The 14,899-nt window shown below is 51.9% G+C and overlaps 3 protein-coding genes across 3 annotated transcripts; 2 read left to right on the top strand and 1 right to left on the bottom strand.

Annotated features, from left to right (window-relative positions):
- Window positions 1-4,182: 4,182 nt before the first annotated feature.
- Window positions 4,183-7,015, top strand: INO80B (INO80 complex subunit B). The gene is made up of 5 exons (XM_019942129.3): window positions 4,183-4,337; window positions 4,569-4,761; window positions 4,979-5,097; window positions 5,268-5,437; window positions 6,394-7,015. Exons 1-5 carry the CDS (start codon window positions 4,229-4,231, stop codon window positions 6,922-6,924), a joined length of 1,122 nt encoding a protein of 373 aa, XP_019797688.2. The 5' UTR covers window positions 4,183-4,228; the 3' UTR covers window positions 6,925-7,015.
- A 137-nt stretch (window positions 7,016-7,152) lies between these two features.
- Window positions 7,153-9,945, top strand: WBP1 (WW domain binding protein 1). The gene is made up of 4 exons (XM_019942130.3): window positions 7,153-7,725; window positions 8,701-8,803; window positions 8,923-9,099; window positions 9,277-9,945. The coding sequence occupies exons 1-4, from the start codon at window positions 7,657-7,659 to the stop codon at window positions 9,675-9,677; spliced, it is 750 nt and encodes a 249-aa protein (XP_019797689.1). The 5' UTR covers window positions 7,153-7,656; the 3' UTR covers window positions 9,678-9,945.
- Window positions 9,946-10,103: 158 nt separating this feature from the next.
- MOGS (mannosyl-oligosaccharide glucosidase) lies at window positions 10,104-14,640 on the bottom strand. Its single transcript, XM_019942128.3, has 5 exons — window positions 14,533-14,640; window positions 13,365-14,005; window positions 12,951-13,177; window positions 12,263-12,459; window positions 10,104-12,057 (listed from the first exon to the last, which is right to left on the bottom strand). Exons 2-5 carry the CDS (start codon window positions 13,714-13,716, stop codon window positions 10,314-10,316), a joined length of 2,520 nt encoding a protein of 839 aa, XP_019797687.1. The 5' UTR covers window positions 13,717-14,005; window positions 14,533-14,640; the 3' UTR covers window positions 10,104-10,313.
- Window positions 14,641-14,899: the final 259 nt, after the last annotated feature.

Genomic DNA, 14,899 nt, shown 5'->3' with positions numbered 1-14,899 from the left:
TCGCAGAACTGTACACGGTTCATCATAGCCTTTGTCTGCTGATAATCTCTGCCCTTGGGTACCTTTATTGCCTCTTTTGATCTCTTCCCAACCCTGCCTGCCCCTCTGCCTGCCTGTTCAGGACTGGTGTCCACTTGGGTTTGTTCCTGGTCCTTTCCTCTTCATCTGCTTGATCATTCTGGAATGTCTCATCTATTGCCATCCCTTGAAGGAGACCTCCACTTTTATGCTGATGACGATGCCCCAAATCACACCTTCTGCATTGGCTTCTCCTTCAGTATTCCATCTCCATCTGGGCATTCCCACATGCACTTTATTTTATTTTATTTTTGTTAACTTTTATTACAGTATAGTTGCTTTACAGTGTTAGGTTAGTTGCTGCTGTGCAGCAAAGTGAATCTGTTATACGTATATATATATATCTCTCCACTCTTTTTTAGATTTTCTTCCCATTTAGGTCACCACAGAGCACTGAATAGAGTTCCCTGTGCTATACAGTAGGTTCTCATTATTCATCTATTTTACACATAGTAGTGTATACATGTCAATCCCAATCTCCCAATTTATCCCACCCCTCCTTTCCCCCTTGGTAACCATAAGTTTATTCTCTATATCTGTGACTCTATTTCTGCTTTGCAAAAAAGTCCATCTGTATTATTTTTTCTAGATTCCACATATAAGCAATGTTATACGATATTTGTTTTTCTCTTTCTGACTTACTTCACTCTGTGTGATAATCTCTATGTCCATCCACGTCTCTGCAAACGGCATTGTTTCGTTCCTTTTTATGGCTGAGTAATATTCCATTGTATATATGTACCACATCTTCTTTATCCATTCCTCTGTCAATGGACATTTAGGTTGCTCTCATATCCTGGCTATTGTAAATAGTGCTGCAATGAGTATCAGGGTGCATGCATCCTTTCGAATTCTGGTTTTCTCCAGATATATGCCCAGGAGTAGGATTGTTGGATCATACCGTAGCTCTATTTTTAGTTTTTTAAGGAACCTCCATATTGTTCTCCTTAGTGGCTGTACCAATTTACATTGCCACTAATTGTGAAAGAGGGTTCCCTTTTCTCCACACCCCTTCCAGCATTTACTGTTTGTAGATTTTTTGATGATGGCCTTTCTGACAGGTGTGAGGTGATACCTCATTGTAGTTTTGATTTCCCACATGCACTTTAAATTCACCTTGGATAACACTAAATGATTTTCTTCTTACTTGCTTCTCTTCCTATGTTCTAATCTTTATTTAAAACACTATGGGGACTTCCCTGGTGGCGCAGTGGTTAAGAATCCACCTGCCAATGCAGGGGACACGGGTTTGAGCCCTGGTCCGGGAAGATCCTCCATGCCATGGTGCACGAGCCACAACTACTGAGCCTGTGTGCCACAACTACTGAAGCCCGCGTACCTAGAGCCCATGCTCCGCAACAAGAGAAGCCACCACAATGAGAAGCCCGCGCACCACAACAAAGAGTGACCCCCGCTCACCGCAACTAGAGAAAGCCCGTGAGCAGCAACGAAGAACCAACGCATCCAAAAATAAATAAATAAATTTATTTTTAAAAAACAAAACACTATGTTCTCTCTAATACTTGGGCTAGAAATATAGAAGTCATTTTAAAATTTTTATTTATTTATTTATTTATTTATTTTAGCTGAGCTGGGTCTTAGTTGTGGCATGTGGACTTCTTAGTTGTGCCATGCGGACTCTTTTTTTTTTTTTTTAATATTTACTTATTTATTTGGCTGTGCTGGGCCTTAGTTGCGGCATGTGAACTCCTAGTTGCTGCACGTGGGATCTGGTTCCCTGACCAGGGATCGAACCTGGGCCCCTTGCATTGGGAGGGCAGGGTCTTACCTGCTGGACTACCAAAGAAGTCCCTAGAAGTCATTTATTATTGCTGCTGTTTGCTTTTTGAACATCTACTATGTGCCAGATACTACCCTAGGTACTTTGCATTCTTGATTTGCTTTATTCCTTGAAAGAATCCTATGCAGGAGACACTACTTCATTCTATTTTGCAGAGCTGGAATATGAGGTTCAGAGAGCTTAAATAACTGTGAACCCAAGGTTACATAGCCAGTAAACTGTAATTTGATAATAGGCTTCTCCGACTCCAAAGTTCATTCTCTTAATCTTAATCACTATACTACATTGACTTCTTCCTGAATTCTCATATATAATTGTTCATCAGTTCCTTTAAATTTCATCAATGAAATGTCTCTTGAATCAGTTCTTCCCTTACTATGTTCACTATTGCTACCTTGTTCAGACATGTATCCCATATATATTATATACAGTGCTTTTTTCTAATTATAAATGTGATATATAGGCTGTAAGAAAATTCATTACAAAAAATACTAAGCAATATATATATTTTTTTTTTTGCGGCACGCAGGCCTCTCACTGCTGTGGCCTCTCCTGCTGCAGAGCACAGGCTCCGGACGCGCAGGCTCAGCGGCCATGGCTCACGGGCCCAGCCGCTCCGCGGCATGTGGAATCTTCCCAGACTGGGGCACGAACCCGTGTCCCCTGCATCGGCAGGCGGACTCTCAACCACTGCACCACCAGGGAAGCCCTAAGCAATATTTTTAAGTGAAGAGAGAGAGAGAGAGAAGGAAATTTATAGAATTTAGAGAGAGAAAGGAAAGGAAAGGAAAGGAAAGGAAAGGAAATTCACTACAGATCTAGATAGTGAAATTTCCCCAACCCCAGCTTCCAAAGATAATCACCGTTAATGGTGTAGTATACATTCCTTAATGTTTTCTCTGTGAATGTAGTAGCATATTATGCCTTTTTAAATGGGATCACCGGAGGACTTCCTTGGTGGCGCAGTGGTTAAGAATCCACCTGCCAATGCAGGGGTCACAAGTCTGACTCCTGGTCCCAGAAGATCCCACATGCTGCAGAGCAGCTAAGCCGGGGCGCCACAATTACTGAGCCTGCATGCCACAACTACTGAAGCCCGCGTGCCTAGAGTCCACGCTCCGCAACTAGGGAAAGCCCTTGGGCAGCGACGAAGACCCAGTGTAGCCAAAAATAAACCAATTAATTAATTTAAAAAAATTAAAAAATAAATGGGATCACCTCATCTTGAAACTTGCCTTTCCTATTTCATATGTCAGCACATACAGATCTACCTTGTTCCTTTTTTTTTTTTTTTTTTTTTTTTTTTTTGGGGTACGCGGGCCTCTCACTGTTGTGGCCTCTCCCGTTGTGGAGCCCAGGCTCCGGACGCTCAGGCTCAGCGGCCATGGCTCACGGGCCAAGCCGCTCCGCGGCATGTGGGATCTTCCCGGACCGGGGCACGAACCCATGTCCCCTGCATCGGCAGGCGGACTCAACCACTGCGCCACCAGGGAAGCCCTGTTCCTTTTTTTTTAATTAGGTAAAACATACATGTTTTAGACAAAGTACAATAGGCACAAAAGGGTATATTATGAAGAATAAGTCTCCCTTCACCCTCGTTCTCCCAACTATCCATTGGAATTGCTGTCACCAGTTTCTTGGGTAGCCTTCTGGGGCCTCATTTCTTTTAATGGCAGCATAGCTTCCCACTGTATGGATGTATCAAATCCCCGTACCAAATTATTTTGGTTTTTCTTTAGAGGCACACTTAGATTGTTTCCAATGCTACTACCAACTTGGATATAAATTCCATGTCAATCTTATCAATTACTTATCAGCTCTTAGCTTTTGTGTTCCAGATTGGATAGATGCACCATAATTCATTTATCCATTTCTCTAATGATATAGAATTTAGGCTTAAATGTCATTTGCCCTGCTGGTAGGGCACTTGTGCTGTTAAGTAAGCCCTTCTGCCATTTTGCCAGCAATACAGTTTCTTACGTACTCCACCAAATTGTAAGCTCCTCAAAGGCAGAGAGAAGTGTTCATATTCATCTTTGTATTCTCATAGCCTAGCCCCGAATTTGGTCTGCAATATACGTTCATCACGCTTGAGTGTAATAATAATTGAATTGCCCGCGCTGAGTTCTGACCTCGATTGCGTGGATGCGGAGCCAGCAGAAAGCCGTGGCCCTCTGACCGCTCCCGGTCTCAAAGAGCCCGGAACCCTTGTTGGAAGGGGCGTTGTTTCTCCCGGAGGATTTTTTTTTTTTTTAAACCGCAAAGCTTGCCCCGCACAAGCATGGTTGCTACGCACCGGAAGTGCCCGGCTATTTGCTGGGATAAGTTGTTCCGTGGGGCGGAAAAGGTATGTCTGCTTGTGTTCCGACTATTTTCAGCCTCTTTTCCTTGCAGGACCCCATGAGTAAGCTGTGGCGGCGCGGGAGCACCTCTGGGGCTATGGAGGCCCCTGAGCCGGGTAAGCGCGGATCGATAAAGCAACTTAGGCCTTCGCAGAAAAGGAGTCCCTTTCTTGCTCCTCCGAGCTTCTTGGGTACTTCGCCACAGGTGGGAAGGAGAAAGGCGGGGCTGTTGTTATGGTAACAGCGAATACCGCGGGAAGAGTAGGACCCCTCAGGGGTATTGGGTTCTTCTGGGATTTCCCTGACCTGCTCCTGATGTACACCGTTGACAGACTCTCCTTCTGCAGGGGAAGCCCTGGAGTTGAGTTTGGCGAGTGCCCACGGCCACGGAGTGCACAAGAAAAAGCACAAGAAGCACAAGAAGAAACACAAGAAGAAACACTACCAGGAAGAGGAGGCTGGGCCCACGCAGCCGTCTCCTGCCAAGCCCCAGCTCAAACTCAAAATCAAGTTGGGCGGGCAGGTCCTGGGCACCAAAAGGTGAGGCCAAGAGAGCCGAGGTTTTACTTGGGGGACTTCAGGAGCAGGTAGAGATAGAAGCAGAAGCTGGCTGCGCTTTTCAGAAGACAGAGAATGGACGCTGTGATTTCAGGGCCCAGGTTAAAGCAGCAAGAACCCAAGAGGGTGTAGGGAAGGCTGGATGTACTGAGCAGGAGGAGACAATTGCTCAGCTTACAGAGTGGTTGCTTCTCCGCAGTGTTCCTACCTTCACTGTGATCCCTGAGGGTCCTCGCTCACCCTCTCCCCTTATGGTTGTGGACAATGAAGAGGAACCTGTGGAAGGAGTCCCCCTTGAGCAGTACCGTGCCTGGCTGGGTGAGAAGGGTCTGGAGGTGGGGAAACTGGGTTTCTCATTATACCTGGTTAAGGGAAGAGGGTTCGTTCTGAGGAAGGTGAGAATTTTGCGTGCCCCAGTATTAACTTGGCCAAATTAGGGTTCCCCCTCTGAACAATTCCACTTTTAGCTCTCCAACTTTCCTTTCCAGATGAAGACAGTAATCTGTCCCCCTCCCCACTGCGGGACTTGTCCGGGGCCTTAGGGGGTCAGGAGGAAGAGGAAGAACAAAGGTGGCTGGATGCCTTGGAGAAGGGGGAGCTGGATGACAATGGAGATCTCAAGAAGGAGATCAATGAACGGCTGCTCACTGCTCGACAGGTAAGTTAGTTCATTCTTTATTTGCTTGCCAAATTTATATTGAGAACTTTCCATGTCCCAAGAACTTTGCTAGGCAGCAGGGATATCAGCAGTGGAGAAAAGACAGACAAGGTTTCCGTTCTTATGGAGCTGGTATTCTTGTGCAGTAAATAATTTCGAAAAACTGTAAGGTTTATAACAAAAATAGGGTGATGAAATAGAAAGAAGTAGAAAAGAAACAACATTAGATAGGGTAGTCTGGAAAGACCTCTCTAAAGAGATAACATTTACAATACCAGAGGAGCTTACCCGGCAGAGAGACCAGCAGGGGCAAAGACCCTGAGAGCGGAACATGCCTAATCATGGTCAAGGAGAAGAATAAGTTTGACTACCACAAAAGGGTTGTTTACAGAGAAGTAATGTATTTGATTTATATTTCAGTAGATTTCTTTGGTTTCTTAGTGGTGTTAAGGGATAGAAGCAAGACCAGGTAGGAAGCTGTTGAAGTAGGTAAGAGATGGTGGTGGCTTGAACCAAGGTGGAATGGTAGAGATGGAGAAAATCAGATGGATTCTGGATATATTTAGGAAACAGACACTTGTTGGGGGAAGGAGAGGAATCAAGGATAACTGTTAGTTTTTGGCTTGAGCAGTTATCCAATTGATGCTATCCATTGATATTAAAAGATTTAAAACAACAACAAAAAAGTCTCCAGAGAGCTGGTACAGAGTTTTGGTACACAAGGCAGGAAGGTAACATTACTAATACTTTTCCCCTTGAGAGTCAAGGATCTAAAGCTGGAAGTCTGGAGACCTGAGAGGAGGCAGTATTAAGGGCTCCTGGAGAGGGTGCTCATTTCACCCCTTCTCTCAAGGCCTGTTCTCCTCAAGACCCTGCTTTCCATGTCCCATCTTCCCCTTCCCCCGTTCAGGCAGACGTCACTTCTCTGTTTTGACATCTCTTCCGTCTCTCCCTAGCGAGCTCTGCTGCAGAAGGCTCGAAGTCAGCCTTCCCCGAGTCTGTCACTACCTGTGGCCGGGGGGTGCCCAGCCCCCGCTCTCACCGAGGAGATGCTGTTGAAGCGTGAGGAGCGGGCACGGAAGAGGCGGCTGCAGGCGGCTCGGCGGGCGGAGGAGCACAAGAACCAGACTATTGAGCGCCTCACCAAGACTGTGGCGCCCAGTGGGCGGGGAGGCCGAGGGGCCGCGCGGGGCGAGAGGCGTGGAGGGCGGGCCGCCGCCCCGGCCCCCATGGTGCGCTACAGCAGCGGGGCACAAGGTTCCACCCTTTCCTTCCCACCTGGCGTCCCCGCCCCCGCGCCGGTGTCTCAGCGGCCGTCCCCATCTGCCCCTGCGCCTCGGTGCTCTGTCCCCGGCTGTCCACATCCGCGCCGCTATGCCTGCTCCCGCACAGGCCAGGCACTCTGCAGCCTTCAGTGCTACCGCATCAACCTGCAGATGCGGCTGGGTGCGCCTGAGGGCCCCGGATCCCCACTTCTGGCTTCTTAAGGCCCTCACCCAATCTGGACTCTGTGCCTTCTCCTCTGTCCCCGGTTTTCAGTGTCTTCCCCACCCTATTAAATTTCATCCAGTGCCTTGACTTGTACAGAACTGGGGTAATGGGGTATGGGTAGGCCAATTCCGCGTACACACATCTTGCCCCCACCGGAGCTTGCGTCGAGGCCTGGGAAACGTCCACCAGGCCCAAGAACAGTAGCCAGCCCCCGCCCAGACTCCAGCCGACATTTGTGACCCTGCCTCTTCCTGGCGTGGTTAAGCGTTTGGCGTCATCTGGAAAATAGGACTCAAGCCAATCAGCGGGAACTTTGCTGTTCTGGACGGCCGTTCATTGGTTGATAACGCAAACCCGTTCTGTTGTCCATATTGGCTGTTGTCACTGTCAGTCAGGGCCATGGGTCGAACCTTACCCCACTCTTTGTCTGTGCAAGCTCTTGTTGTCTGGGAGAGTGGCGGAGGCGCTGCTGTAGATTGGTCACAGGGAGAAGCCTGTGATCTTTCCTATTGGCCCATGTGTCGGAGGGTGATGTGGATTGGTAGGACGGAACAACCTGGGTGCTAGTTGGCAGAGCTCTGGCTGGATGGAAGGTCCGGTTGCGAAGTGATGGTGGAGGCAGCGAAGATGGGCCGGGCAGGGACCATGGCGGTGGCGGCAGAAGTGGCAGGGGCGGGGTGGCTGGCGGTAGAGGAGACTGTGGTCTTCAGGGGGCTGTAGGCAGAGGCATGGCTCGGGCCAGCGGCGGGAACGGCAGCGAGGAGGACTGGGGGGCACTTCGGGTGCCGCAACAGCAGGTATCCCAACAGCTCCAAAAGCCTATCACGACAGCCATTTATTTCTCGTTCCCCTTTCCTTGTCCCTGCCTTTTGGGGGGTGGGGGAGGAACTCACGGAGACAAAGGTACTGCGAAGTTCCTAGATATGTTCCTTGCACCCTTTGTCTAAACTTTGTAATGTACTGTAGATGCAGTTGACTTGTGCCTGCAGCTTCATAGACCCCCATCCCGTGGCTGCAGTGGAAGCTTGCAGTGGCTCTCCAGTGACCAGAGGCATAGCGAGGCCCCAGGGAGGCTCCCTCTGTTTTGCAACTGTTATTTGTGATGTTTTTCTGTGTGCCTATTGTCACAACCGAGTCTGGCAGCGTCTACTCTTGAGGGAGCAATTTGGAGAAGAGCTGGAACCCAGACTCGCGCCTTGGATGCCATCCGTTAGCATCCGCAGCAATCCCATCTGGTTGGGAGCCCTGCTCTGGGTCTCACACTGACCCTCCTCTACCCTAGGAAGCCTGAGACCCAGGGGTGGAAAGATCCAGCTTGGGAGTGGGGATTGGCAGACCATGGGGAATGATGAAAACAGCTTTAGGAATTACTTTAAACTCCTTACCCATTGTCTGAGACTTTGAGATAGCTCAGACTGTCTTCTGGCTTCTGCCAAAATACTCCCTTAACAGAAAACACCCTGGGGAGCCAGACCTGAGTATGAGAGAAGTCTCTTATATGCAGAGCTGAAATCTGCCTCTTTGTATGTCCACACCTTGCATCTTAATCTTGGTCTCTAGACTGATTCTTGCTATTCCAAATCCTCTTCCATGCTGGCAGCCCTTCAGATATTTGAACACTCCTCTCAGCATCACTCTTCCCTCTCCCCATAGATTTCTATGAGCTAAACTTGGTTCACAGGGTGGGATTGTGTATGTGTATGCAGGGGCTGGGGATGGACAGTGCCTTGGGCTGGAACCTCCCTTGGTTCTAAGTGCCTCCTTGCTCCCAGCTTCGAGAGCTGTGCCCAGGAGTGAACAACCAGCCTTACCTCTGTGAGAGTGGTCACTGCTGCGGGGAGACTGGCTGCTGCACCTACTACTATGAGCTCTGGTGTGAGTCTTCAAGAGGGCTCTTCTTGGGTCCTTCTGCCCACCCGCCTTTGGACCTCAGCCTTCAAGGACCCTTCTCTGCCTGGGAGGTATCTAAGACTCTCCCTCCTCACTTCCTGCAGGGTTCTGGCTGCTCTGGACTGTCCTCATTCTCTTTAGCTGCTGTTGTGCCTTCCGCCATCGACGAGCTAAACTCCGGCTGCAGCAACAGCAGCGGCAGCGTGAGATCAACTTGTTGGCCTACCACGGGGCATGCCATGGGGCTGGCCCTGTCCCTCCCGGTTCACTGCTTGATCTTCGTGAGTGACTTGAGGCTCTGGGCTCACTAACAGTGGTCCCTCCCAAAACAGGACCCTGATTCATCCCACACTCCCTTTTCAAACATTTCAAAGCACACTTTTTGCTAACAGGAAAGAGACCACCCCCCCCCCCCCCGCCTTGTTGCCTTCCACCAACCATGCCATTCTCTCCTGCAGGCCTCCTCAGCACCTTCAAACCCCCAGCCTATGAGGATGTGGTTCACCGCCCAGGCACACCGCCGCCTCCTTACACTGCAGCCTCAGGCTGCCCCTCGACTGCTTCCAGTGAATGCACCTGCTGCTCCTCTGCTTCTAGCTGCCCTGCCCACCAAGAGGGAACAAATGTGGAAGATGTTTCCTCCCACCAGAGTGACCCTCCTCATCAGGAGGGTGAGCCTGGGGCAGGGGTGAGCCCTGCCCCCACACCACCCTTCTGCCGCTATCGCCGCTTGACTGGGGACTCAGGTATTGAGCTCTGCCCTTGTCCTGACTCCAGTGAGGGGGAGCCAGTCAAGGAGGCTAGGGCTAGTGCCACCCCACCAGATGTGGAGGACCAGTCCCCTGTGCACGGCCCCTAGATCCTGTACCCCAGGTCTCCTTTGGGGCTGGCTTCCAATGAAGGGGACATCCCATAAGCAATTTGGGGAGGGTGGGTGGTTTACTTGCCCACCAGAAACAGCCCTGCTCCCAACTCCCTGAGTTCTCCTCGGCCTCTCCCTGCCCTCCTAGAATCGGTCTGAAAGGGCTGGAGTCCTGAGGAGAAGGGCAGTGTTTGGAGGACTGTGCTAGCTCTATCTCCTAAGACATACACAGGAGCCTTTGATCTCATTAAAGAGATGTGAACCAGCTGCTTGTGGATTTGGGTGGACTAGTGCTCAACTTACTGCATTGCACTTGATTGGAAGGGACCTCCAATCCACCTACTCTGAAGGACAGCAGGCAGCCCTAAGGCCTGGACTGAGCTAAGACCTCTTGGTGAGGCAAAGTTGGCAAAAGCAACAGAGTTTGACATGGCTTTCCCATTTATTTATAAAAATAGACTCTGAATTCACATTCACTCCAGGGCTATGTGGGATGTCAGTAAGGAGACACCTGAGATGAGCTGAGGAGGGTTTGAAGCACTGGTACTTGAGGGCTAGGGGCAGAAGTGAGAGACCTTGTCCCTCGACTCCAGAGTGGCATAAGGGGCCTGGCTCCCCTCCCATGTTCCCCCTTCAATAGTCTTCAGCCATGGCCAGTAGGACAAGGCTGGTCCAGCCCTGGAAAGGGCGGCAGCCCATGCCTCGCCCATCCTGGTCACTGTATTGCTCCCACAGGAAGCCCGTGGCCTGGTACTGCCGCCTCACATTGCTCACCAGATTGGTACGGAGCTCTCTGTGGAGCTTGGCAGCACGGGCCTGGTAGGGACCCTTCAGATGCCCATAGTAGTGAAGAGCCCCCAATGCCAGGTAGTTGACATTGAGCCACACAGCACCTCGCCAGTAGGGAGGATCATGCTCTGAATTGCGCTGGCTGTAAAAGGGACTGGTTGCTGCAAGGGAGCGCAAACCAAAGGGGCTCCAGAGCTGGCGGCTATCAGCTACAACATCCAGCAGGGGTCCAAGGCGGGATGAGTTGGGGTCCAGTAGCCTCAGCAGGAAGGGGAAAAGACTGACATAGCCCAAGGCATCCACATACTGTAAGCGAGGGTTGGGCCGGCCCACCACTCGCACCAGGCCCTGAGGGGGTCTAGGCTTCAGCTGCACTGCTTTTGTGTGATTCCCAAAGTCTGCAAAAACTCCTAGCTCTGGGGCCCAATGCAGCTCATCCAGGCTCTCCTCTGCTTCCAGGGAGGCAGCCAGTGGGCCCAGCTCTGCAGCTGCCTCAGCCTCTCCCAGCCGCTCCGCTAGCCGCATCAGCACACGGGCACCCAGTGCCACCCAGCACCGCAGGTCCAGGTGCCGCTCAGTGGATGAAGGGTGTGAAGCCCGGGGATAGTCATCCAACCCTGAAGGCAGCGTCTTGGGGTTCAGTAGGGTTGGCAAGGCTGGGTCCCGGCCCCGCCAGCGGTAAGACAGTGGCACTGGCCCTGCCTGGCTCTGATGAAGCCAGGAGAACCAGGCACGCAGGCGGGGGAAGGCCCTGTGGAGGAAGGCGTAGTCGGCAGGGTCACCACCCTCTAGCATGTGGGCTATAGGCAAAAGCAGAGTTGGGGGGTTGGCGTGGGCTGTCCGTTGCACCAGGAACTCTGAGGGCACCCGGGCTCTGGCCTCATCCCCCAGCACCTGCTCCCGCCCAATCCAGCCGTCAGCATTTAGCAGCCCCAGCCAGTGGCCTATGGCCTCCCGGGTGAGCTGGGGATCCCACCGTTGGATCACCAGCTGGTGAAAGCCCTCGTCCCACAGGAAACCTCGCGGGAAGAATGACCGGGAGGGCACTGCTGTGAAAAGAGGGACAGGTGGAAAGAGGACTGGGTCCACCTTCTGCTTAGACCCCTCAACCTCCATGTCTGGCAACACCAGACCCTGTCCATAGAAGTAGCCAATACCACCAAGAAGACCACTGAGGGCAACCTGACCCAAAGCCTGCTCCTCAGGGCTCAGGCCCTTCTCCTTCAGCCGGAAGGTCTTCTCAAAGCGCTCTCTAAAGGCTTCAGCATGGCTTTCCAGGGCCTGGGTCAGCAGGCTGCCTGCCAGCTGCTCTAGGGCTTGGCTTCCTCCTGCCTGGGCACTGCCTGATTCAAACACCAACTCCACAGAAAAGGGGACTTTCAGTGTCACCTGTTGTATCAAAAATTGCCCTTGTCCCTGTCCTTGCCCACTTGGGCCTCTGTCCTCCCACTTCAGAGATCCTGGCAAGCCGAGGTAGCGTTCAGGGGAAGCCCCTGGGGGCCGATGCTGAAACCAGTTATTTAGGCGGCTCTTCACCATCTCTGTCAGCAAGGGAAGTCCTGGGTTGGACGACCAGAAGACATTGTAGCTTGAAAGGAAAAAGATAAACAGGAAATATTACTCAGGAGGAAGTGGTGGGGATTATAAAGCGAAAACATGAGGTGATCAGGAGTCAGGATGGGAGAGTCTTGGCAATGCAGGGAACATGGTGAAAAGAGGGTAGAATGGGGGAGATGGAAATCAGGCTAAGTCAGCATCCATACCACCACCCCACACTCCCTTCCCCCAGTTACCTGCCATACTTGGGGGCTGTATCTCCTGGACTGGTTGGTGGCATAAGTGTAAAGCGGAAGTCACCAAGTTCACTGGTGTGTCCACTGATGAACTTCAACTGCCCCTTAGCTCCAACCTCTGGCACTAGGACTTCTTTGCCATCTGTTACCACATAGAAGAACAAGGACACCAAAGGGAGAGCAGAGGTACCTGAGGCCTGGGAGACCAATGAGGACATAAAAACACAGCATTAGGTTAGCAGTCTCTCCCCTGAGAATCAGCCTTAGGGAAAGGGACACCAGGTGATAGCAACATAGTAAACAACATACATCTAGCAGTGTTGAGGGTCACTGAAAGTAAGCACCAGTGGGATGAGATAAAGAGCTCTGCACAGGGTTCTCTGGGAAATAATAGTACTTTTGTCCCATGTACTATGTTAAGAACTCTACGTATTATTTCCTTTAATTCTTACAATTCTGTGAGTTAGGTACTTTTTTATTTCCATTTTACAGAGAAGAAAACCAAGGCTTAGAGATAGTAAAAAGAGATGGTCATACAGGCAAGTGTTTAAGGCAGGCAGCAGATTCAAACCAGGCAGCCAGGCTCAGAGCCCCTGCTATTAACCCCCACTTTATCCTGCATTTGCACGCAGCAAAGGAAGGGTGGAGGAAGTCTGGGCTAGGGGAAGGGTGTCCTGAGGGCCCTGACCTGAGGCTCTACAGTCACTCTCCAGCTCCAGTTCCCTCCGTGTTGACCCCCAGGCCTCTTGACGAACTCAGTGGTGAGCCTTAAGGCCCCATCCTGGATGTGTTGCCGCCCGAAGGAGAGACCGTCGTGGAACTCCCAGCCATAGGGACCCACGCCGTCCCCCTGCTCACACGTGTGCCTGAGCTTAGGGGTCCCCGGGGTGGTGCCTTGCTGCGCCCACATCAGTCCTGGGGGTAGAATGGCCAGGTAAGTCAAAGAGAGAGCAGGGGACCTGTCCCTCTGGGTCGCCGAGAACTTCAGGGTCATCCCTCTTAATAACTCTCCTGATCCACTCCTCACCACCCTTGATCTGGCGCGAAGCTGGGGCGCCCAGATTAAGTGCCCGCCTGCCTGCCCGCCCCGCGTCCAGGTTACCGGTGAGGAGGGGCTGCGGACTGCGGGTCTTCATGCCGAAGTAAACGTGAGGACGGTAGGTGCCCCAGAAGAGGTCCGGGGCCACGGCGGGGCTGGAAGAGTCGGGAGGCAACGCCGGGGGCGCGGAGTGCAGCGTGACAGCCCGCCGCGCACGGTGCCATGCCAGCAGCCAGCATCCCGACAGGCCCAGGGCCAGAGACAGGACCACGACGGCCAGAGCGGCTCCCGCAGCCGCGCCCCGGGGCCTGCCGCCCCGGCCTTCCCGTCGCGCGGGGCCGCCCCGAGCCGCCCTCTCAGCGGTCCGCGCTCCGTCTGCCGGCGCTCCGCGGCGCCGCCGCTCGCCCCGAGCCATCCTTGCACGGAAATCGGCGTCGTGGGGACCCGGAGAGATGGCCACAAAGCCCGGGTCCCTGCTCGCCTCCTGGGCTCGCGCGCAGCGCCTGGAACACCACTGATGTGTCAGCCGCACCCACCGGCCCGTGCCTCCCCCTCCGCTTCCGCAGGAAGTCCCGCCCCTCCACGTCAGGTTAAGCCCCACAGCAAAACAGCGCGGCGTGGCGTAGGGCTGGTCCCTGGGGTCGGCCCTCTGGGCCGCGTCCACTGGATCGGCGTTTATTCGGCGTTCTCACGCAGTTGACAGGCTAGTAGGAAAAACCAATCACATTTGTCTTTTTTTTTCCTTTTAATAACTACTGTATATTAAGAGCATGAGACGCTGTCCTAAGTGTTTTACATTTAACCGCTCCCCATATCGCCCCAATCAGGTGCCTGAAAACCGTGGCCTAGAAAGTTAAAGTAACTTGGCCCTGGCTACAGAGCCAGGAAGCGGCTACCCTGGAACCCAGGTGTATCTGAATCATATTGTCCACACCTATGCCTTTTTTCCTAGTGAAATGGAGTGGATCCAAGAGGACCTGTGATTTTAGATGTCATACCTCCACTCAGTCTAGGATTCCTTATCTAGATAAACCCTAAAAGGACCATAATGGTGGTAGCTGTACTTTTTTTTCTTTTTCCTTTTCTACAACCCAGGAAGCAAAGGCGCTTAGAGGAAAGATTGCTTATGTCCAGGTCAGGGAAGGCTGTAGGAAAGAGGTAGCATCTGCACCTGATGTTGTCCTAGAAGAGCCAAGATTACATTTGATGATGGTTCAGAAATACAACTTACGGCTTCCCTGGTGGCGCAGTGGTTGAGAGTCCGCCTGCCGATGCAGGGGATACGGGTTCGTGCCCCGGTCCGGGAAGATCCCACATGCCGCGGAGCGGCTAGGCCCGTGAGCCATGGCTGCTGAGCTTGCACGTCCGGAGCCTGTGCTCCGCAACGGGAGAGGCCACAACAGTGAGAGGCCCGCGTACCGCAAAAAAAAAAAAAAAAAGAAAAAAGAAATGCAACTTAGATTCATAGTTACTTCTCTCCAACAGCTCAGCATAAAAGGTGTTTTCATAAAGTACAAATCTCTATCATCCTCTAAAAAAACCCTACTCCACACCCTTATGCTAGTCTAGCTATAATCACACCTCCCATCCAAACTCTA

Source organism: Tursiops truncatus, chromosome 14, assembly GCF_011762595.2.
Source record: "Tursiops truncatus isolate mTurTru1 chromosome 14, mTurTru1.mat.Y, whole genome shotgun sequence".
NCBI lineage: Eukaryota > Metazoa > Chordata > Mammalia > Artiodactyla > Delphinidae > Tursiops > Tursiops truncatus.
This window is presented reverse-complemented; position numbering and strand designations above follow the sequence as displayed.